This window comes from Atractosteus spatula, chromosome 1, assembly GCF_055471065.1.
Source record: "Atractosteus spatula isolate fAtrSpa1 chromosome 1, fAtrSpa1.hap1, whole genome shotgun sequence".
Taxonomy (NCBI): domain Eukaryota; kingdom Metazoa; phylum Chordata; class Actinopteri; order Semionotiformes; family Lepisosteidae; genus Atractosteus; species Atractosteus spatula.
Window position 1 is genome coordinate 36,286,133 of NC_142706.1, and position 24,774 is coordinate 36,310,906.

Genomic DNA, 24,774 nt, shown 5'->3' on the forward strand with positions numbered 1-24,774 from the left:
AGATCCCTGGTTTGACCCCATCTATATTTCTTAAGATTTTATACAGTATGCTTGAATTGATCTCCTATCAGTCATACACTGTAGAGACTTTAGTGTTTTAAAGCTGTCCATGTACATCAATACTCTGAGTTGAGAAATCATTCTTATTTCTCTTATTAAACTCTTTCTAAGGTTATCCTTTCTATTGTAGAAAAAATAGTTTTATAACAGACTAGATGAGCAAATGGCCACCTCTAATTTGTAACCTTTCTTATGTTCTGTATAGTACATTGCATAGCATAAAACACTACTACCAATACTTATCAGTGTTAAATATCATTTACCAAATACTGCTCAGTGATGTTGCCAAGTCATGTTCTAATTCTTACCACTGTTTCTGTGTTTTATTTTCAAATTAAACTAGAATACTAATTATATAACATTCTAAATAATTGAGAAAGATCAGGAAGAGCAAAGGGTTAATAAACAATTACCTGTGGCACACCACCACTTACATTTGCCCAATAGGAGGTTGTAGCCCTTGAAAAAATGCATTGGTTTTCGTTCATTTACCACAGGATTCATAATGCATTTAATAAAAAGGATCAGCTTTTTTAAGAGTAATCTTATCAAATCGTTTCTGGAAATAAAAATGGCTAATGTTATATGCATTAGTATAACTTAATATTCTTGTTGCTTATTTAAAAAAAATAATGCCCTTTAAAATATTTTCCCTTTCTAAATACCCTTGGCTGTCTCATAATGTACATTTTTGAAGTATTCCTCTTAATTTAGCTACAATTAAAATTTTATTTACTTTTTTGTCATGCATGTAAGACAAATAGGTCTATCGTTTCTTTTTCCATTTCCAAGGACAGCTCTTGTCCTCCTTTTTATGAATACATTTTACATTTATAAGTTTGAAAACTTTAGGTGCTACTCCTATTGTAAATGAAATCTGAAATATACTAGCTAGGGGTCTAAGAATAACATCACTCATTTCCTTTCACATGACTGGGATACTACCACTGAGAACTGATGATTTATTGATTTTTAACAATGCTAGTCCCTGTAGAACCTCGAAGTCATTTATGCTAAAATTACCTCAAACTTCTGGAACTCTTTCTATAACATGGGGTATGTTATCAATGTCTTCTGTTATAAAACCCTGAGTTTTCGTTAACTCAGAGTTATGACTCAGGGTCATAATGTATTTGTTATGTCTTTATCATCTTCTATTATTAATCACTTAGTATAAATTACAGATTTTTTTACAGCTCTTTTTCTGTTGTAGGACTGGACAAAACACTTAGCTTTATTTTTTTAGCCTTTTAAGGAATAATTTAATGCTTAGTATATCCAAGTGTTCCCATATGTAAACTATCACACAAAGCAAATTTAACTCCAAAAACAATATAATCAGCATGCAAGTAAATATAAAACTGTCCACCTTAAAATGGGCTACACTGAAAACAGGTTTTACAGATTTATTTTAATGCTGTAGTTTTATGAGATACACAATATTTTATTTTATGGTTATTTTCTAATTTAAAATAAATATTTTGCAGTTGTCTGGTGGTTTGAAAAACATTTTCTCTGGTTCAGTGAAATTTGTGTGATGCACTTAGTATGGGTGTGTTGTATTATAACCTTGTTTATCTTTTCAAAGAGTTTAAAAACAGGTTTGAGCTTGTGCACTTGCAAATGATTATTATTATAGGTGTCATACCGGTAACAGCTCAGCTGCCAAAATGTAAGACTTCTCATCTGTGGGGTTTCCCATTAAGCCTGAGTTTCTAAAAATGGTGATGGCATTCTAGATAAAATGTTCCTTGAGTAGAACTGAAATAAAAATAATAAATGATATACAGTATGTTAAATACCTTCATTATTATTGATAAATCAATATACACTATTTACAGACAAATAAGAGACTGATAAGAGAAAGTATTTCAGTTAGTTTCCTGAATATATGCTAAATACAAATATTTTTCATTGTGACACTCAATAAATATAACAAAATATGTGTATAGAAATAAGAATGCTTTAAAATGTGTTAATGAACAGCTCCAATTACAAAGTTTGAAATAGAATATTCATGTTTACCTGCTTACTTTAGTTGTGTATTGCTATAAGTGTTCAGTAGCCCATGCTCTTCATTTTCACAATATTAGAATCTTCTGAATATACTCTATGTCTAGCAGGTGTAACGGATATGACCCTGTGTATAACAGGGGTCTCAGGCGCCCGGGCTGAGGGAGTTCTCCTTTAGCTCAGCTGGCAAGTTCCCTGTTGCGTGACGCTGGAGACCCGGGTTTGCGCCCAGGCAGTGAGGGACTAACTGGCAGGGCATTAGTGGCAAGGACGGAAACCCCAAGAATTGTTACCTAGGGTTGTAATGCAAGTTTGCGCTGACCACTGATAGAAACAGAAACTGTGGTTAATCTTACTTATTTGTTAAAACATAAGGACATAGAACTGGAGAAGTGTAGCAATTTTAACAAAGTTGTTTCTGACAGAACAAATATTTCATCATCAGCCACAAAGTTTAGGGTGCTGCGGTGTAACTGTGTCTGAGACCCCTGTGCTTGAGGGACAGAAACAACAATACCGCACACTTTTGAGGTATCATGTGGCCAAACTCGGAACAGTAACACCATGAGTTATGGCTAATTGTACAGTATGTACAATGTCTTTATTAGGGGGCTGCCTGATTTTATTTAATGATTAATTCTGGGACCCAAGTTGGTTAACTATAGACAACTTAAAGTACAAGATCTGTTTGTTATGGTTCTATTTTTATTCAAAATTGAGTTTACACCTTTTGTTTAGATTTTCAATAGACAATCACAGGTAAAATAAATCAAAGGAAAGCAACTGTGTGTGACTTGAACTAAAATGTTTCCGCATTGTTGTTCCTTATATTTATTTTGTTTTGCAGGAGTCCCACTGGAATTTCCTTTTTGGATTCATTATGCTTCCTGCTTTAGTTCAGCTCTTTGTACTGCCTTTTCTTCCCGAGAGCCCTCGGTACCTGCTGATGGAGAAGCGAGATTCTATTGGAGCAAAAAAAGGTACTTTGAGCAACCTTGTTCTAAAAGTGGAGATGGAAATGAGTTTACTAAGTAACTAAGACACAGCTCTTGGCTGGTGATTAAGTTGCAACTAATGTGCTTTAGTAGCTTAAAATGCATGATCTAGACAAAATCAAAATTAAGTTATCATTTATAAGTTAAGTTAACAATAAAGTTGTTCATTCTTGTTGTGGCAGTTTCAGGAAAAAAAAATAACATTAAGATTTTGTTTTGTGGTATGGGCTGGCAGGGTGGCACAGTGGTTAATATTGCTTATTTTCAGTGCCTGGGCCCTGGGTACAATTCCTGGGATGCTATCTGTGTGGAGTTTGTATCTTCTGCCCAGACTTACAGAAAAATACATGATAAAAGTAAGACCCACAAAAAGTTCTCAAATACACTCATACCCCAGTATAAGAACATTCAGTATACAATTTTTCGCTAAACCAAACACGAAGAATTTGTACCTTGTTATTCGTTTTAAAAACAAAATTTTGCTAATCCGAACTTTGAAGTTTGAAAGTGACCAATTTTGGCTGAGAACCTTCCGCAAGCATTTGAATTCGGCGCCAGTGAACAGCTGCTTGTTTCTGCACTGGTGACAGGCATTGTGGTTAAGCTTGTCCTCTCATTTTCAAAGAGGTTTTTTGTGTTTGTTTTGTAGTCGCTGTTCATTATGGGCTCTAAGGAAGAAAAAAAGATTCTTTAGCCTTAATAGTCAACAAAAGTATGCACATTGTTCTAGCTGATCGCTTGGATAACGATCTATTACGAATGAAATATAAGAATGAAAAATGTAAATATGATATCATTAATTATTTTACAGCTATAGTTGGCTTATTTGAATAGAACTGTGTTGTTCACTAAGGTTGCTATAATGATATAAATCACAAAATCCGTGATCCGAAGTCGTTGTCGAGTCAATATTCAAGAGAGAACAAAGGTAGTTTACAGAAGACTTGGAAACAAAGCTCTTCTTGGGAAACCAATACTGAACACTAGAAACCTAGTGAAGAGTGCTTAAGTAGTCTGATTCTGGGGAGGTGTGGTAAAGAGTGGAAGCTGGAGATTGGTTGTGCCTTATTAAATTGACCCCGGTGGAAGAGCGTCTTTTATTGCGGGGCCTTGATCTCGTGACACCGTTCAAAACTAAAATGATTTACTTCTTCCCTTTCTTTTTTTCAGAGTCTTGGAATTTATCTGGTCACTTCTCTCTGGACTATTTCCAGAGCAGCAATATATAAAGAATATATTTTTTGTAATGTGGTGACCATATATATACTGTATAATATTCTAAATAGGAACTGGCATATTCATTGTAAAAACACCCCATCCTTTTATTTCTAAATCATTAACTGTACAGTATATTCTTACATTCTGTCTCCCTTATTACTACTTCCACATTACAGTATATAATAGACAAAAAAGTGGCAACATAACCACCTATTGTGCTTGTGTTTTTCATTTTCATCTTCTTCAAAGTCAGTTTTTCCCATTTTATGTTAGAAGTTTATGCTTTTGCATGCTAGCTGTAAATCTCTGCACTTGTCCACATTACTTGTCATCAGCCAGACATCTGCCCAGTCTTCTAACCTTTTTATTTACCTTTGTGGGCACTATAGTGTTTGCTAAACCTCCTAAATTAGTATAATCTGCAAACATCTTAACTATATGAGAATGTATATGATTGATATCAATGAGGAAGATTAGTAGTCCTAACAAAGCTATGGTAGCTCAGATAGCAAAGGCATCTAACTTCTCACTGGAAGGTCCTGGGTTCAATTCTAGGTAGGGGCAAGTGATGTAACTTGCTCTAATTCCTTCCAGATGGCATCCAAGTCTACTCAGTCTGCTTTCCAAATGAGTACCTGCAGTTGTGTGTGGTGTATGAGTATTCATACTAACATTAACCAGTTTTTAATGTTAATTTGCATTTCCTTTTTTAAGAATGATTGTAGAACATGCCAGTAGTGTGAACATTATCTGAACTGTCAGTCTAAGAATAAAAAGATTATAGATATAAGAATAAAAGAATCAAGTATTATGAATAAGGACATTCAAACATATGTATTACATTTAATTTAATTTTAGTTTATGCTTTATTTTAAATTAATGCAAAACCCTGTTCTTAAATATAATATTTTTTTTTATTTAACATGGTTTTACTCTTCTTCATATATTCATACAGAGGTTCTAGTAGGGAGCATGTGTAGGATGCAAAGCAACAGGTAACAGTCTGTATGAATATAGGAAAAACCTGTTTCTATATTCAGAAACTCTCACATTCCTGAGTTTTTCCATTCACAAAAATACAAAGAAAATTATTTTGAGGACTTTTGCATTGAATGTAATTTTAAGAAGAAATAAACAATAGGCCTATGAATAATGACATACTGAAAGCAGAGTGGACAAATTATCAAACACAGCAGAGGATGAAAAAATAGTTACAGTACATCCATTTTCCAATCACTTTATCCAATACAGTGTTCTGTAGGAGCCAGAGCATATCCTGTCAAATAACTAATGCAAGGTGTTATACCCCTGGACAGGGCACCAGTCTTTTGCGGGGCACACACAGATGCAGACATGCACACACTCACACCAGGGCCAATATTTCAAGGAGCCAATTAACCTGCTATGTTAACTGTTTAGGACTGCAGAACACCCGCCCATGCAAACACAGAGCCCCAGCGAGGCTAATGGTAACCTCTGCAACCATCATGCTGCCTCAAACAGTTTCATTTTAAATCTAATAGTATAAGTTCACAATTATTTTTAAGAGTCAAGTATAAATGCTTTGTATGAATATATGTAGACAAACTACACTGTTACCTGTAAAAAGAAAAGTTAAGTATTTTGTTTTTAAAGAACAGTCTGTAGAACTCAACACTGTATGACTTTGAGGCATCACACAATATAGTGATAAAAGACTGCACACATTGACACCTGTCACCACTTTAGACATTCTGCCAGTCATTGGTATGTACTGAGCCCCAAATTCAGGAGCTGTTGTGCTGGGCAATTAGGTGAATAATCTGAGATAATGGCAGAGCCTGGATTACTACAGGACACAAGGTTGACATTGGAAGCAGCAGTGAACCTAGTACCACCAAAATCATCTGAGAGCCTCATTAATAGTAACTTTTATAGGAATTTGTCTGATTCAAAAGATTTGTAAAGGAACCCCTATCAATCCCTTTAGACTTGGAAAACCCTCTTGGCACTTTTTCTACTGTCTTCCACATCATTTGAAACAAGTTTATCTACTTGTTTGTTTTACACATGCTGCTTCACTGGGCTGCCTCATAAACGTTGGAAGATAATATCATAACACTAAGACAAATTCATATAGAAAAATATCACATTCATTACAATCACACAAAAAAATTAAACAGACCTTTGTGTCATTCTTTCCAATATTCCCTAATATTGAAGATATACTGTATACTGCTTAATAATAATATATATATTATAATAATATAATAAAAATAATATTCCTTAGGGTGTTGTGTGAGGAGTATTTATTTTCTTTTTTGTTTCTGAAATTTATAAACAATATCTCTCTGTCTAACATTTATAATTTACCAACAGTATGAATAATTATTTAAAAAAATGTTTTTTTCAAGATGAATAATTTATGAATGAATGTTTTTAACACAGATAATTTACAAATACTATGATAATATTTTTACTAGATAGATACTTTTTCCAAAATGTCCAATAGATGCATGCATAGCAGTAATACAGTATATTACTGTATATAAAAGCATGATGTTACAGCAGTGCAATTCTACCAGATATGGGGGTTTAGTATGTGCTGCTTGCATTTTATACCCAATGATTGTTGCTATAATTATTTTAATATTGTATTATATTTTCATATCACAAACAAGTATACTACATCCAGGGCTTGCAACTGGCAGACTGCTAACTAGATATAGATCTCAAAGATGTATTTTGTGATCTCAAAGATATTGTGATAAGAGATCTTATCTTATCTTATCTAGATCTCAAAGATGTATTTTGTTCTGAACCCTATCCATAGTTGCCATTAATCTATCCTTCATAGCCATCAAGTGAATAAATTAATTATTTAAACTAAGTGTTAAATATTACCAATGGATAGAAGTGCAATTATTTAAATAATGTTTTTGATGGTAGCTGAATTGGTGGAGTTGAAACATATGTGCAGACATAATTAATGGAAAAAAGAGGAAAACTGGCTAAAAACATTTTTTAATTTAATCGAATGTCTGATTTATTTTTTTAGATATATATGCTATATATTTTATAGATATAAAATCATTTGAGAGCCTCGTTAATTTAATTAATTAAACATTTGGCCAATACTAACTGAGATGATATACTGTATACATATATAATCATATATATATATGTATATACATTATACTGTATATACTGTATGATATTATCATTATTCATTATTCCCTGCTTCCCCTTCATTCCCACACCATTGGGCTACATTTATAGAAGAGTTAGTGAAAACAAATTTCTAAGAAAAGTAATACTCTTTTCTCTCTAAATCTCTTTAGCAGAAAAAAAGTTAGCACACTAAAAAGTGTATTTCTTCAACCTGATTTGTCACTGTTGAGGATTTGTTTTACTGTAGGTTTAGCATGTACAGTTAAATGTTAAATCTTCTTACAGCATTTTGATGTGATGATTTTCACATCACATCATACTTAAATGTGCACAAACACCTACAGACACACACATATTGCTGGTCTTGGCATTCAGCAAAATTACAAGTAATAGGTTTATTCCATGCTGAAAAAAAGAAGAAAGAGAACACAACGTTTCGGCCGTGGAGCCTTCTTCAGGTGTGAGAGAGACAGGGCAGTAGGCAAAGGTAAAGTAGCGGGAGAACAAAGGTTGGGAGGGAGGAGGAGTGAGAGGCGGGAGCAGGGGACAGAAAGAGAGGCCAATCAAGAGGTGTTAAGTCAGAATGGGTGCAGAGAGGTGTGAAATGAAACTTCCAATGAATGGAGAAAATTTAAAAGAACAGTAGTCTGTCGTTAAGGGAAGGGAGAAGGTGTGATCCTAGCTGCAGAATAATTTTAGTTTCGGTGGTCTTTCTGATGTATGAGTTTGGAAAACCGTCTTTGAGAACACAGACGGAGAGACTAGAGTGGTCGTGGCCGTCAGAGGTGAAATGAGAAACAATGGGCTTGGAGAGATCTTTAATCTTTACAGCCCTGACGTGTTCTCTGAAACGGTCTCCGAGTCTCCTTCCTGTTTCTCCAATGTAGATGGCTGGGCATTTACTGCAAGAGATACAGTAAATAAGGTTGCTGGAGGTACAAGATGCTGTCTGGGTGATCCGGAATTGTCCTGAGGGGCCTTGAATGAGTGTGGTGGTGGCTGTGTATTTGCAGGTGATACAGCGAGCTCTGTTGCAAGGGAAAGTGCCTGGTGTGGATGGTTGTTGAGGGCGGTCAAGGGAGCTGTGAACAAGGAGGTTACGCAGATTAGGTGGTCGGCGATATGAGATGATAGGGCGATCAGAAAAGAGGGCCCCAATGGAGGGATCATCCTGTAGGATGGAAAAGTTGTGGTTAATGGTCCTGGGGATAGGAAGTGTTTTAGGGTGGTAAGGAAGCACCAGAGGAATGCGGTTGTTACGGCGGGAGTTCCTGATCGGGTCGATGGTCCGGGGGGTGTTTTTGGCTCGGGCAAGGGCCCTGTCAATCACACTGCTGGGGTATCCTCTGTTGATGAAAAATGAGTACATTTCGAGGGCTTGGTTCTCGAAGTCGATGTCGTCGCTGCATAACCGTCGTAACCTAAGGAACTGTGAAAAAGGAAGAGAGTTTTTAGTGTGGTTGGGGTGAAATGAGCTGTACAGGAGGTAGCTGTGTGAATCCGTGGGTTTGTAATAAACTGAAGTGGACAGTCGGGGGTAGTTGATAGACAAGTGGATGTCTAGAAACGGAAGAGTAGTGGAAGATATGTTAATCGTATATTTGAGGGACGGGTGGAAGTTGGTGAAATGGTGCAGGAAGAACTCAAGCTGATCGTTGGAGCATGTGGCGGCACCGACGCAGTCATCAATATATCGTTTGTAGAGGTCAGGGACATAGCCAGTGTAGGAAGCGAAGAAGCGTTCTTCTACCCAGCCGACAAAAATGTTGGCATAGCTGGGTCCCATTCTGGTGCCCATGGCAACTCCACTGACCTGTTGGTAAAAAAGATTATTGAAGGAGAATGCGTTCAGTGTGAGGACCAATTCTGCAAGGCGTACCAGGGTGTGGGTGGGTGGATCAAGCACTGTGCGTTTGTCCAGCATGTGCTTGAGTGCTGTAAGGCCGTCATTATGGGGAATGACGGTGTACAGAGATGTGATGTCCATGGTAAAAATGTAGCATTCGGTACCCTGAAATTGGAAATCATTAAAAAGTTGGAGTGCGTGGTTGGTGTCTTTGATGTATGAGGGAAGATCTTCAACCAGCGGTCTCATGAGGCTGTCGAGAAAGGCTGAGATGTAAGTAGTTGGACAGTTACATGCTGATACGATGGGGCGTCCAGGGGTGTCCGGTTTGTGGATTTTGGGGAGGAGGTAAAATTGAGATACCTGTGGATGTTCCATGATGAGCCGGTTTGCCTCCTGGGGGAGCTCATTACTGCTGATAAGAAGAGAAATGGTGGATACCACTTCCTTTTGGTAGTCAGTGGTAGGGTCCTGTTGGAGAGGGAGGTAGGCAGAAGTGTCAGTTAGTTGTCTAGAGGCTTCAGAGATGTATAGATCCTTACGCCACACCACAACAGCGCCTCCTTTGTCCGCTGGTTTGATGACGATATCATCCCTGTTGCGGAGAGACTGGAGCGCCTGATTTTCTCCTTGGGTGAGGTTAGACCTATGTTTACTGGGTATAGAGAGTGCCTTGGGAGCTTGATTAGTGCATTGGTTGATGAAATAATCAACTGGTGGAAAACGGCCAGAGGAGGGAGTCCAACAGCTCTGTTTGGGATTAATGTTGTTAATGACATCAATAACCGGGTTGTTATCAGCTGCCTGTGAAGAGGAATTGTCGGCAAAATGTGCTCTGAGACGGATCCTGCGGTAAAAGCGGTTAAGGTCGACATTGGTCTGGGGGATGTCCAGCTTCCTGGGAACTGGTACAAAACTGAGCCCTTTGCTGAGGAGGGATCGCTCCTCAGCATCAGGGATCGCTCATCTCTTCCTTTTTCACAGTTCCTTAGGTTACGACGGTTATGCAGCGACGACATCGACTTCGAGAACCAAGCCCTCGAAATGTACTCATTTTTCATCAACAGAGGATACCCCAGCAGTGTGATTGACAGGGCCCTTGCCCGAGCCAAAAACACCCCCCGGACCATCGACCCGATCAGGAACTCCCGCCGTAACAACCGCATTCCTCTGGTGCTTCCTTACCACCCTAAAACACTTCCTATCCCCAGGACCATTAACCACAACTTTTCCATCCTACAGGATGATCCCTCCATTGGGGCCCTCTTTTCTGATCGCCCTATCATCTCATATCGCCGACCACCTAATCTGCGTAACCTCCTTGTTCACAGCTCCCTTGACCGCCCTCAACAACCATCCACACCAGGCACTTTCCCTTGCAACAGAGCTCGCTGTATCACCTGCAAATACACAGCCACCACCACACTCATTCAAGGCCCCTCAGGACAATTCCGGATCACCCAGACAGCATCTTGTACCTCCAGCAACCTTATTTACTGTATCTCTTGCAGTAAATGCCCAGCCATCTACATTGGAGAAACAGGAAGGAGACTCGGAGACCGTTTCAGAGAACACGTCAGGGCTGTAAAGATTAAAGATCTCTCCAAGCCCATTGTTTCTCATTTCACCTCTGACGGCCACGACCACTCTAATCTCTCCGTCTGTGTTCTCAAAGACGGTTTTCCAAACTCATACATCAGAAAGACCACCGAAACTAAAATTATTCTGCAGCTAGGATCACACCTTCTCCCTTCCCTTAACGACAGACTACTGTTCTTTTAAATTTTCTCCATTCATTGGAAGTTTCATTTCACACCTCTCTGCACCCATTCTGACTTAACACCTCTTGATTGGCCTCTCTTTCTGTCCCCTGCTCCCGCCTCTCACTCCTCCTCCCTCCCAACCTTTGTTCTCCCGCTACTTTACCTTTGCCTACTGCCCTGTCTCTCTCACACCTGAAGAAGGCTCCACGGCCGAAACGTTGTGTTCTCTTTCTTCTTTTTTTCAGCATGGAATAAACCTATTACTTGTTCCTTTGCAGCCTACGCATGCTGACGCAGCTACCCACCTGAACTACATTCAGCAAAATTTACTGTTAGTCTCACTCTAGACTCCAGCTCTCTTTCTAAATGGTCTTTAAATATCCTCAGAGAGAATGCAACACATGTGGAAGCATTTCTTGAATGCCAAGTATAGCGGATCCCTATGTGTGTACTTCTCACTTGGCAAGTCTGCTGCTAAATTAAGAAACAAAGCTCTGTGATTGGCCGAAGTTACACTTGCTGTTACAGTATGTTGCTGCCCCTCCAAATTGGATTGTGACAGGGTTAGGAGCTGCAGGGCTAAGGCACTTCTGAACATACAATTTCTCTCTCTGTTTTGCAATTAAAGAAGAATATTGGTCTCATTTGCTTATAATTACTGCTAGTCTCTTTCTAATTCAATGAAAAAGTCGGAATCCAAATTCTGAATTGTCTACAGCTAGGTTGAAAAACATTTTATTAAGTATTCAGACAGGAGTACTGTGCATTGGAGTGCTTGGAGGAAGCAATGCTAAAACTGCACCATCGTGCGTCCCTGCTTTAAGTTATTCATTTGCAAAATCAGTAAACAATACACATCTTACCTATTATAAACTTTTAGTCTTTGGAAATAAATTAATTTCCTGTGAAGTGTATAGCTCTCAAACTAATTCCTTTCACAGGCATTTAATTTACCTCACTTGTTTTCCCATCAGTAAGAAATTGTAAACTATTGAAGGGCATACAGTACCACATTATTATTCTCCTTTGCTTACTAGAAAGGAACTCCCCTAACTGTGGAATATCCATCACTCTTGTCATAAAATATTATTGCAATTAAGATTTAATCAGTTGAACAGCGAGCTGTTTGACTTTCGCTTCTGGCAGCTTTCAAAATCTCCAGATGATAATTCTCTGTGGATACACAAAAAACTTGATCTACTCTAGCTCTGATTAGATCTAATTTCAAACAAATACTCCTCTTCTGTAAATAACAACACGATGTAAGCATTTTTTGCTAAATAATGATTCTAATTTACATAAAATCAGAATGGAAAAATTCTAAAAGTGCATGAAACAAAAATCCAGAATGCTTAAAGAGTCGAAAGACTTAACGAAAGAGTTAACTCAATCCAAGTACTGACCAGGCTCACACCTGCTTAGCTTCAGTGGGTTGCCAGTTGTGAGTTGCAGGGTGATATGGCTGCTGGCAGGTTGTCAAAGATAATACATTAGCAATTTCAAGAAACGGCTGGATGAGATCATATTAGCAAATAAAAGAACTAGATGGTCCAAATAGCTTCCTCTCATTTTCAAACTTTATGTTCATATGTTCTTACAATAGAAACGCTTTCCCAACTTTGATAAAGTAAAGGAAAGCTGTATGCACACGTTCCAAAAACACCACCTATTTCTTTTTGAAAAACAATGTTCTGTCATAGATACAATTCTAAGCCAACTTGATTAGCACAGTAAGTGATATTACAATTCTTTCCAGCATTTCAGGCTTTTCTTGGGAAAGATGATGTTTCAGATGAAATGGATGAAGTTCATGCTGAGCTAAGAGCCCAGAACACTCTTCAGCTAATTTCCATCATGGGACTGTTCCGTGATCGTTCTGTTCGATGGCAGATCATCACAGTTATTGTTACTATGGCTTGCTACCAACTATGTGGATTAAATGCTGTAAGTATGGATTGCTATTTATTTCATGTTGTGTGTAAGCAAACACAATAACAGATTAAATGTTTACTTTAAAATTAGCATTTGTAAAGACATATGTGGCAAAGGAACAAGTAGTAGGTTTATTACATGCTGAAAAGAGAAGAAAGAAAACACAACGTTTTGGCTGTGGAGCCTTCTTCGGCACACCTGTTGTTCCTTTGCTGTCTACGCATGCTGATGCAGCTACCCACCTGAGCTAAGAAATATGAGGGTTTATTAATAAATGTATCAAATTACATATGTATGTTATTATGACTTGAATGAGTGTGGTGTTAGATACAGTATGTACTGTACTTGCAGGTGATATAGCGAGCTCTGTTGCAAGGGAAAGTGCCTGGTGTGGATGGTTGCTGAGGGCGGTCAAGAGCCCTTGTTCTATTATTCACAGCTCCCTTGACTGCCCTCAGCAACCATCCACACCAGGCACTTTCCCTTGCAACAGACCTCACTGTTTCACCTGCAAGTACATATCTGACACTGCACTCATTCAAGGCCCCTCAGGACAATTCTGGATCTCCCAGATGTACCTCCAGCAACCTTATTTACTGTATCTCTTGCAGTAAATGCCCAGCCATATACATTGGGGAAACAGGAAGGAGACTCGGAGACCGTTTCAGAGAACACGTTAGGGCTGTGAAGATTAAAGTTTTCTCCAAGCCTAGTGTTTCTCATTTTACCTCTGATGGCCATGATCACACTAATCTCTCTGTCTGTGTTCTCAAAGATGGTTTTCCTAACTCCCACATCAGAAAGACTACAGAAACTAAAATTATCCTGTAACTAGGATCACACCTTTCCCCTTTTCCTCATTTTCTTCTAAAGTCTCTCTATTCATTGTTGGTTTCATTTCATACCTCTCTTCACCTATCCTGACTTCACACTACCTGATTGGCCACTCTGTCTGTCCCCTCCTGCCTTCGCCCCTCCTCTCTCCCAGCTTTTTTCTGCTATGCTACATTACCTTAGCTTACTGCCCTGTTTTTCTCACACCTGAAGAAGGCTCCACGGTCGAAACGTTGTGTTTTCTTTCTTCTCTTTTCAGCATGGAATAAACCTATTACTTAAGTAACTATCAAAACAATCTTATTAAAATAATTAAAATAATAATTTACACTTCAGAAGAGCTATAAATCCAGAAAAATAACTAAACTAAATCCAGCACCTGTAGGGAAAGAACTTTGTTTCAGAATGTTTTACAGAGCAAGATAAATGCAGCATTCTTGGGATGATAGATTTGTCATGTTTTTCTCTATTTGTCAGAACCTTATTTCTCATGAACCAGAATTGAACAACTACAGTACAAAACAAGCTCTGATTTTCAGGAGTTTAATAAATAGCACCCCAACTTAAGAATGAGTTCTAAGCATGATGTACATTCAACTTTTCTCCTGATGCAGTTAAAAGTAAATCTTTCTTATTCTACCATGATATCTTAGTAAATGAATACCTTTTACAAAGCTTGAGTCAGAAAGGGTATTAACATCATCCATACTAAAATTGAATTCAACATCTCTCAGGAGTAATGTGTCATAAACCTTTTCAGCATATATCCAAGGTCAAGTGGGATATAGACTTAATGTTTAAAGGCATTGAAATAATTTATTTTTCAATGTATAAAATGCATTCAAATACAGGTTAAAAACAAAATCTTAGATATCTACTTCAAAACCTGAAAAGATGTTAATGCATCTGTTGTGTGTTAGTGTTTATCTATCCCACCTGTGATTTACAGGTTAGAACCTGTTCTGCAAGTTGCTGAAATTATTAATTTCTATGTACATCCATTCAGGTTTAAGTGACTTATGCATGTGTAGCAGCTGTGGATGTGCTATTAGCTGCATTGCCTCCCATAATACATAATCTCCGTATGCACAACTGGGCAACAGATGGGCAGAAGAAAACTACTCTGATGTGAATCTAAACCTAAGGGATTGACATCATTATTCTATCAATGAACATCTTTAAAAATGTGCCAAGACCTCAAGCACAGGAGCACAAAATAAACATCTTAGATATCTGACAAAAAGTTATCTGTTCTGCTCATTACAAACCTGTTTTTTGTTATTTTTGTATAGTAAATATTTACCTTAAATAATAAAAAATTAGATTTTTAATGTACTTCGAGAACACTAAAGGACATTGTGGATATTCAAAGTTGTTTTTTCAGGGCATGCATTCAATTTAAATGTAAAATCTAATGCAACCCACTTGCTATAGAGAATATACAATTTTATCTTTATTATTACCTTTTTCACCATCCCAGTGAAACAGTGCATAGAAAATAAGTTGTTTGAGTCTGGATTGTTATCTCTTTAGTGGAGATAGTATAATAGCATGAAGGACCAGTCATGCCAATTTTAAGAGATGGGTTCATAATCCTCATAGTCCTTGCTGATCATAATCTCTCTGCAGTGTTATTCTGACTACTTTTGGTGCCTGTGCTACCAACTTAGTCACAGCAACACCAATATCAATGCAGTCATTCAATTTTTCAGCTCAATAATGCTCACTGCCCCAAAGTAGTGGGCACTCAAATCATGTATCACTTTACTTTATTGATAGATTAATCAAGCACATGTTGGATGAGTTGGGCAGAGCTATACATCAGCATGAACCAACTTCAAATCACGTTGCTATTACAGTTGTTTTAGAAACCAAATGGAATGAGTACATAACATTTCTATTCCATTTGCACACTTATACTTTAGACAATGCTGGACAGAACTTGGACTATTAACTTAAAATAACATACCTGACATAAATGTACCATGTGCACAACAATACACATAATTTGTCAGAAATGTGTTTACCAAAGATGAAATAATTTTACAACCTGAATATATAAAGAATAAAGATTTTGTTCCATGTAATGTTTGTCTTGATTTTACATTTAGATTTCTAAAACGTTTCAGCATACGGTCTTTTAAACAATACAATACAATTGTCTACAGAATGTTAGTAAAATAAATGAATAATGGATCTATTACAATATAGCTGCATTAAAAGACTTCTAAATGAAAGAAGAGATATCAGTAAGATCTTAGAAAATGTAGTGCTTATGTGTATCAAGAATGCCAGCTCCTTTTTCTTCACTCCTTAAATATTGATATAAAATATTCCATCACTTGTGAACTACAATGTTAGAACGTGCACACTCTCATGACAATTGACTGTAACTACTATTAAGATATTTTTCTAAACTTTTGCCCCTACTAAATATTATAACTAATAACTGTTGATATGTCAAATTCTTACCATGAAAACTATTGAGAAGTCTGTTCTCTCTAAATTTAAAAATTTAAATGAAAAAAGACAATGTGCTAACGTACATATACAAATGAGAAGAGGAAAAAGTCATAGTGAAAAAAGATATTTTAAAGGAGAGTGGAAACAATTTTACAGTAATTATTCTTAAAGCTTCAACAATTTATCTAATTAATTCCCTTAGGCATAGCTGAAATGTCAGTAACAGATTTAGATACACTGGCATTTTAGTGATGAAGATTTTGAGCTTTAGCATAGATGTGGCTTGACCTTGGAAATGTTTTAAAGAAGCGACTCCAAAGATTAAAATTCTGATCAGGTTTTTAACATGCTTGCCAAAACATTACATATGCATTTAACAGTTGTGCAATCCTGCTTGACTATTAAGGTATGCAGAACTAAATCTAATTTTGTTATGAACCTTTATTTGTAATATCATTTTCAAGGTAATTAGGAAATTACTTTTTTTGGAAATAGTGTATACGGGCAGGATAAAACCATTGAGCTCCAGCAGTACCAAATTTTTTAAATGACTTATTTCTTAATAGTTATGCATGGATTACCAGACCAGCTTATTGTTGTCACATTGCTGGCCTGTATTTTTGTTAAAATACACAAGGCACATGGATTGTTATTATTCATATTATTAGTCAAATAAATCCACACCTTTTCTAATTTTTCTAAATGCATTTTTTAATTGGTAGTTGGTGTTTGTGTTATTTACTTTAAAACAAGGAATTACAAACTATTTTTATTCAACTGCAAGGTATTATAATCTAAACTTGCCTGTGTAATAGTCTAGAAACACATTTTTTGTATTTTGGTTGTTTTATGATTACACAACTGTTTCAGATTAATTTTTTTTCTTAAGTCACAAACCACTAGTTTAAAAGCTCGTTGTCTTCACAAATGTATAAGACAAAGCAGGTCTTCAAAAGCAAATGAACTAGGAAATTTGAACTCACATGTAAAGTGAGTTTTGTAAGTTTAACTTTAAAAAGTAAAACTTTTATATAATACCACCATTCACAAATTATTGTTTTAAAAGCCTTTTCATCTTCATTTCTCCTATTAGATATGGTTCTACACAAACAGCATCCTCAAGGAAGCAGGCTTTGCTAATGAATTGATTCCTTACATTACCTTGAGCACTGGAGGTATTGAGACCTTGGCTGCTGTTTTATCTGTAAGTTTATTATTCTTCTATTGTTTTGTCTGAATTGATCTTAATTCATCTTTTCATATGTTTTTTTGTCATCTTTGACAAAGTTATTTAACCTATCAATCCAAAATCTATTAGTTTTTGCTGTAAATTTACTGTGACTTTATCTTACCCTTAGAGGTCTAGAGTTAAAGCATTCAGGTTTTAAATATATCATTAAGCTTAAAAGATGTGTTTGTGGCATGGTGTTATTTCTCAAAATGGGACTTCATAGTCCACGATGCTCTTGAGGTTGAGCTCTATGTTGAGCTCTATGTATGCTGTATGACCATTTACATTATGAGCAGATTTTTTTAACAGCTGCCTTGTTGATATTAAGAGAAGGTTTGATTATTTACTGTCTCAGCTAAATATTCAATGTCACAACCTTCTGCTTTTACGTAACTTCTCATTTCTCATTAAAAGTGTGTTTCTGTCATTAAAAGGGTGCTCATTAAAAAGCTCTATCATTATCAATCATATTTTAGTCAAAATCAAAGCTTGAACTTGGCAACCTAACCTAACCTAACCTAAGGAAGCTCTGACTGTTCCTTAGTACAACTCATGGCTATGATCCCTTCAAGTCTTTTTGGGCAAGTATCTAACAAATTTACACATAGGCTTGGTGCAATATTTTTCCATTCTTCTTGGAAAATTTGCTCAAGTCATCTCTGATTGTAAGCAACCCCCGGCTTCTGGCAAGGAAGTGCAAAAAGGATAAAATCAAGGACATTATCTAGAGATGTCAAATAAACCTGAGTCAAGGTAAAAAAAGATTGAATGGATGAAGCATCAATGAGAAAAAAATACAATATATATTTTTACTTTTACATTTTTCAAATTGACTTTGTTTGACCTTTTTAATGATAATTTTCCTCATGCATCTGAAGAGATGACAAAGTTAATAAGCACAATTTTAAATGCAATGCAGAACAAGGAAAGGAGGTTCATGCAGGAAAGTGAGGTGAATGTTGGGGCTGTCACTAGTCAGAGAGGCGACTGAAGGGAGGCAGTTAACGAGAACATCAGAAACAGTATGGAGCTAAACACCTAGACTGAGAGGAGAATGGGTGCAATACACAAAAGTTGCAACCTATTTCATAGACACATATGCGGATACTAGACTCAAAAGAGAATTAAGGGTGACAGCTGTCTGTAGTAGACAATAGTTCTGAAGTACTGTAGGAGCCCAGACCAAATTTGGACGAAGCAAGCATCACTGGCCAGGCAGGCTCCTGTGGATAGGGTAAATATTTGGATAGAAAAGGGGAAGGATAGACATCTTGCTTGGGCCTAGGTACTATATGTGAGTAATACACCTGACAATAAAAAGAAAATGAAATGAGAAGAAAGGGAAAAGGAGCAAGAGTGGATCTGGAAAGGACTGTGAGAGGAGCAACAAGAGAAAAGAATGCACACAGACAATGGGGTGGTTATGGACAAAGTCCGTGGAGAGGCCTCATTGGGACAAGTCAAGAGAGAGAAGGAAGACAGCACAGCAACTCCAGAGGCTGTTTCCAAAGTGTGAAGAGGATTGACTGGGGTGGATGGCTTTGGAAAAATATGCATTTGGTCTAAAGGTGGATTCGGCTTCTGGAAGAGTTGCTAGCAAACTAGTGCGGCTGGATAAGGAGATAGAGGTCAGCAAGGAGAGATCAATCGCTTGGAAACTTGCAAAAATGCTGGTGGAGAAATTCAGTTCCAAATCAGTCTGGATTTGAGTGGCTTGCTGAGTCAGTGACACTTGGAGTTGTATTTCCTTCAAACGTGTTGAAGAAGAATAAACCATTGACATTAGCACAGTAAGATCTGTCTCTAGAAAGATAATGTAAAATAATATTGTGAAATGAATTGCATATTTCTTTTCAACTTGTCTGTTCTTGCCTCTCTCTTTTTCTTCCATGGCAGTGACTGGTTAAGGGAAGAGAGAAAAGATGGTGACAGAGGAAGTAACAGGGGGCAGTACAAGGGGTGTACCTGGTTAGGGAAGATGGTAGTGCAGCAAAGTGACTAGGGTGAACAGATTGCGTCAGGTCAAACTATCATGGCTGATTTCTTTCTTTGGAAAATGAGAAATGTGCTTGGCAAAGATAATCAGGACAGAAGGTGGGCTCAAGTGCTGACAAAGTTGCAAGCAAACTGCAACTGGTGTGTCTGGAAAGGAATAGGCTAAGGTCAGATGCAAGACCAACTGCTGCACTGTGAAAAGCAGCTCTAATGTTTGATTTTCTTTCAACTTGTCTGGAATTCTATAGTTTTCAAAGTCAGTAGGAGAATTAGAGATTAGTTTAGTTTGAGCAGGTGCAAGAAGCAGGAAACCATGGAGAGTTGCAAGGTAAGGTCTGTCTCCAGTGAGAGCAAACACCAAGTATACAATGAAATGCACCAGCTAGTTAGCTAGAAACTTTATATTTATATGTAGGTAAGCAGAAATAGGCAGGATAATAGTATTTCAAGTAGGTAGCTGCATCAGCATGTGTAGGTTGCAAAGGAAAAAGCAAAAGTTTATTCCATGTTCAACAGAGAAGAAAAGAAACACAATGTTTCAACACACCTGAGGAAGGCTCCACAGCCAAAACGTTGTGTTTCTTTATTCTCTTTTCAGCATGTAATAAATCTTTACTTGTTCCAGGATAATAGTATGATCTCCTCCTGGACTTTTTAAACGCCATTAATTATTAACATGTACAGTACATTAACATATGCATGCCAGTAGGTTAACCTAATTGCAGGTAAGTGTGGACAAAGACGTGATATTGAATCTAAATATCATCTTTGAATTTTGTTAAATCAAAATCTAGATTTAAAGCAATGGTAAGAAAATATGCATATACAGTAGACATATGCATGGGTTGTACTTTGATGTCATGTATAAGCCCCTTGAGGAAAATCTCAGTCCACAGATCCTATGCAAATAAGATCTGTCTAATAAGACATAAACAAATTCAGATTATTTTTAAATATTCATGCTTCTTTCTGGTAAAAAATTATACAAATATACAGTATTTGCACAAGGGTGGCACAGGGGTAAGCACTGCCAGGGCCCCGGGTTCAATTCTGGATATGGGGTGCTATCAACATTGAGTTTGTACTGTATGTTCTCCCCTGATTCATATGGGTTTTCTCTGGGTACTCCGGTTTCCTCCCACAGTCCAAAACATTCTGGTAGGTTAACTGGTTTCTGTAAAAATTGTGAGTGAGTTTTTGCTTGTTTGTGTCTGTGTGTGCCCTGCAGTGGACTGGGAAACCATCCAGGATGTATCCTGTCTTGCACCCAACGCTTCCCAGGATAGGCTAAGGGCCACTGTGACCCTGATTGAATAAGCAGTTATTGAAAATGATAACAATTATATGAAAATGAAATATTGTTGTAAAGTCGAAAACCATTGCTGCATAATGTCTATTTTATGGATTAGGAATTATTATTTGGACTAAAATGTATATTGTATGTGTGTTGAGGGGCTGTATAATTTAGAAGGATAAATGCCACAATGCAACAAGTTGGTATCGTCTTTTTTAAAGTTTGGTGTTTATAAAGCTTTTGAGTTTATAATTATTGTTCTCGGACCTAGTTAACATTCCTGAGATATAATCAGAAGGTATTTGTCATGACTCGTACCTTCTCCCATAAGCGCCCAGGCATTCCCATGTGTACTTAATTCCACAGATGCTCATCCAGGAAATAATTATCCAACCACATCTGTCTCTCTTCGATATTTAAACACTCTTCAGTGGCCTACCTATGCTCACTATTGAGAAGTCTTCCACAGCTTTCTCTAGTGTGCGCGCTACTATTCTCAACCTGACTCCTTTGACTACCGAACCTGGTTCTCCTACTTTTGACTTCGCTCTTGCCTAACAACTTGGATTTGGAATATTGGATTAAAATTTGCACGTACTACCTTCCTCACGGCTTCGCACAGGGGTCCAATAACTCACCCCTTTCAGAAACCCTGACAGTATTGTCAATTGATGTTCTACAGAGTTTTTTAAAATTTTTGTCCTTACATATACTGTTACATCTTACCTACATTTACAACATCTCAAATCTAAATAATTTCTAAAGTATGCAATTATTATCATTGTTTATAGCTTTTTAAGATATGGATTTTGTTCTTTACTACGCCATATTTTATGTGGTGTTTACAGCAAAATTATTATTATTATCCTGACATAAATATGACGCAAACACAGAAATCAAACCATTGACAGTAGTTTGTTGACTGTTTCCTTTTCCAAAAGGTTAAAAATTTCCATTTACACAAACTATACAGACAGAGATAATGGATTTGAAACACTTTGGATGAGTCATTTGGGTCATTGATTTTGTAGTTAAAGGAGATTGATTTGTGTCTGCTTAGCCCAGTTACTCATTTAAGGTAGTGCATGAAGCCAAGCAGTTAGGGTACATGAAGTTAATCGCATTATCACTGTAAATGATCATATGATTAGATTATTTTGTGTAATTGTGCATTTATATATTTAAATTTTGTCAAGGTCATTTTGTGTGTAATGCTCCCTATATAACACACATTACTGGTGCTATTGAGTATCCTATTCTTTACTGCAATAAGAACAGTATAGTCTGCACTCATGAAGTGAAGTCTTAATGCTTAAAGTTAGCCTACCTGATTGAGGTGTACACCTGTAAATTCTGAGCTAGCAATAATGAACCCTATCTAGGCAAAAAAAAAATCAAGAGTTTGATCTCACAAGGGGCACACCTTGCCATTGCAAACATAGCCAGTTTTAAAGTAATTGAATGGAACAAAATTGACATTTTAATCTTTTTTTCCATTATTGTATTGATCCATTATTCTTGAACTAGTTTTGTCAAAATTTACAAAAATGTTTCTGTAACTTATGGAAATATAGCCAAATGAAACAACAGTATCTGTTTTGAAAACAGGGATCTCTCATGGAATTTTAACAAAACAGTCATCTTTTCCTAATGTGCTCTGCTACAATATTAACACTTACCAATGGTTATAAATGGTTTAATAGTTTCTGGATGTAGGGATCATTTTGCCCTGTCACAGATTTTTTTTTCTTTGAAAATAGATAGATAGATAATACTTTATTAATCTCGTAGGGAAATTGATGTGTTACAGCAGTCCAGCCCAAGACAAGCAAAACAGACATCAGAATAGTTATAAAACAAAAGACAAACAAGATAAATAAAAATAAATAAATACATAGGTGTGTGCAAATGTATGTGTTTACATTTGTTTTCTGTTTAAATGCAAATCTATAGCATATTAGTCTAAAACATTATTCTGCATGAAAGGTTTAAACAGGGGAGAATCAACAGTTTAAAGTTAATCTTAAATTTGCAAACTCAGGGAGATAAGAGATTATTTAACTGAAATATCTGTGGGTAAATGTAATATACTGTAATTTATGTAAATTATTATATGTGTAATAATGAATATTATATTTAGCTAACATAAGGATAATATTTTACGTTTCCAAGTTTCTGAATTGCTCTAGTCCTGTTCAGATAATGTCTTACTTATCTCAGTAAGAATTACTCAGTCTTTCAATTATTAACACATATTACATTTTAATTTTTGGATAAGGTAATTTAACTTCAGAACCTTTCAATTCAAAACCAGTAAAAAAAAGGTCAGATGGGTTTAAAGTAACACTTTAATTAAGATTTGCAGTTCATTACATCCTTGGTGAGATTGGAAAACGAAAATTTCACTGAACCACTTTGCCACAAACATTTCTTGTATTTAATAATTTAAATTTTGAAATGTAGAGCTACCTATTTAGCTTATCTTTACTCAAGCCAAATCAATCCCATGCATTTTAAAAACAACTCCTGAGTTTAGACTTTCTTAGGAATAAATGCATAGTTTATTCCTAAGAAAGCTGATGCTGAAATTGTTTTGTTTCACATGATGTATTAGTTTTGAATTGATTAATTAATTATGGTTTTTAGTGTTTCTTAATCTATTTTTAGTTTTTACCCGTTAATTCCACAATGATAAAAATATTAAACAACCAAAATAGACTTATAAAAATAGGGCAGCATCATGCAACATATCTGACTTCATTAAAAGCTGATTTAATGCCAAATTATTGGCTCTCCATTGCATACAAGAAAGATCATTCATTCATATTAAAGAGAAGTGTTGTTTTTTTTTTAATTCAGACCATGTCCAATATGTTTTCTGACTGTACAAGTGTGGGGCAATCAATTTATAGAAGACAGTTGAAATGTTTGTTTGCATAGCCTCTCCATTATTCAAAGTTTTTAATCATTGATTCCAGCATACTTTTCCTTTTGCCCTTTCGGGATAAAAGTTGTGACATTTATCATCTATAACCCTTGTAGCACAACTTTACTGTACAAACACTGTACTTTCAAAACATATAGTCTAGACAGCAGGATAAGTAATTCACCTGGGGTGTAAATTGTCAGTGGTAATCTTATGAACTGCATTATTTTGACCTCATTGTAGAAGTTCTATTGTACTAGAACTTGTGTTTGTACAAGCACAGAAGCTGTACAGAAATGTTCATACAGCAGGTATCCTAGCAACATTTCAACATCACAGTGCTTGTCCCTACATGACAAGAGTCCCTCAAGACTTTCTGTGTCCATCTGCAATCAATATCATAAACTACTTGTTCTATCACCAGAAATTAACTCAAATTAATACCTGAGGGACAACTATCACCATCTGGTCGGGTGGATGCTTAATGGATGAATAAAGGATCACCAGTTCTAGTCTATATCCAGTCTGTATTGTCTGTTTCTCTGACTATAACATAGCACATCCATGTTAAAGATTGGCTGTGAGCATTTTTCCACTTCCGTAAGTATAAAAAAATGAAGGTATGATGTCATACCACATCATATATTATTTGTTATGTATCCTGTCAAAAACAAATTCAATACAAATGTGAATGTCTCAAATACAAATTAAAATATTAAAATTCCACATCTGGGCAAAAGGATGAGAAAACCTTTAATATTTTCTTCAGATACCTGTTAGTAATAGGAATAAATTCATTATTCATTATTAATTCATTAAAAGTTTCAGATTACAGTTGAATATACTGAAGAGTTTCTGAGGTTTTCAGAAATTGCAACAAAAAATGTATAATGTTATTAGTATAGAGAGTACTTTATGTGCTCCTTTATAGTTTCAAAATCTTTAGTTCTTATGTAAGGAGCATATTTTGTGTATTTTATAAATGAATCATGTTTAGACCTTACCATTATCTTTAAGCAATGTTATCACTTCCAATTCTCTTTGAAAATTGTCT

At 36.3% G+C, this 24,774-nt stretch overlaps 1 protein-coding gene across 2 annotated transcripts in view; it reads left to right on the plus strand.

Annotated features, from left to right (window-relative positions):
• slc2a9l2 (solute carrier family 2 member 9, like 2) overlaps nt 1–24,774 on the plus strand; it is a 278,540-nt gene that overhangs the window by 122,289 nt on the left and 131,477 nt on the right. For both annotated transcript variants that reach the window (XM_088913608.1, XM_088913616.1), the window contains exons 7-9: nt 2,921–3,053; nt 12,802–12,989; nt 17,368–17,478. In XM_088913608.1, coding sequence (XP_088769734.1) covers nt 2,921–3,053; nt 12,802–12,989; nt 17,368–17,478 — 432 coding nt within the window. The remainder of the gene's footprint in view (nt 1–2,920; nt 3,054–12,801; nt 12,990–17,367; nt 17,479–24,774) is intronic.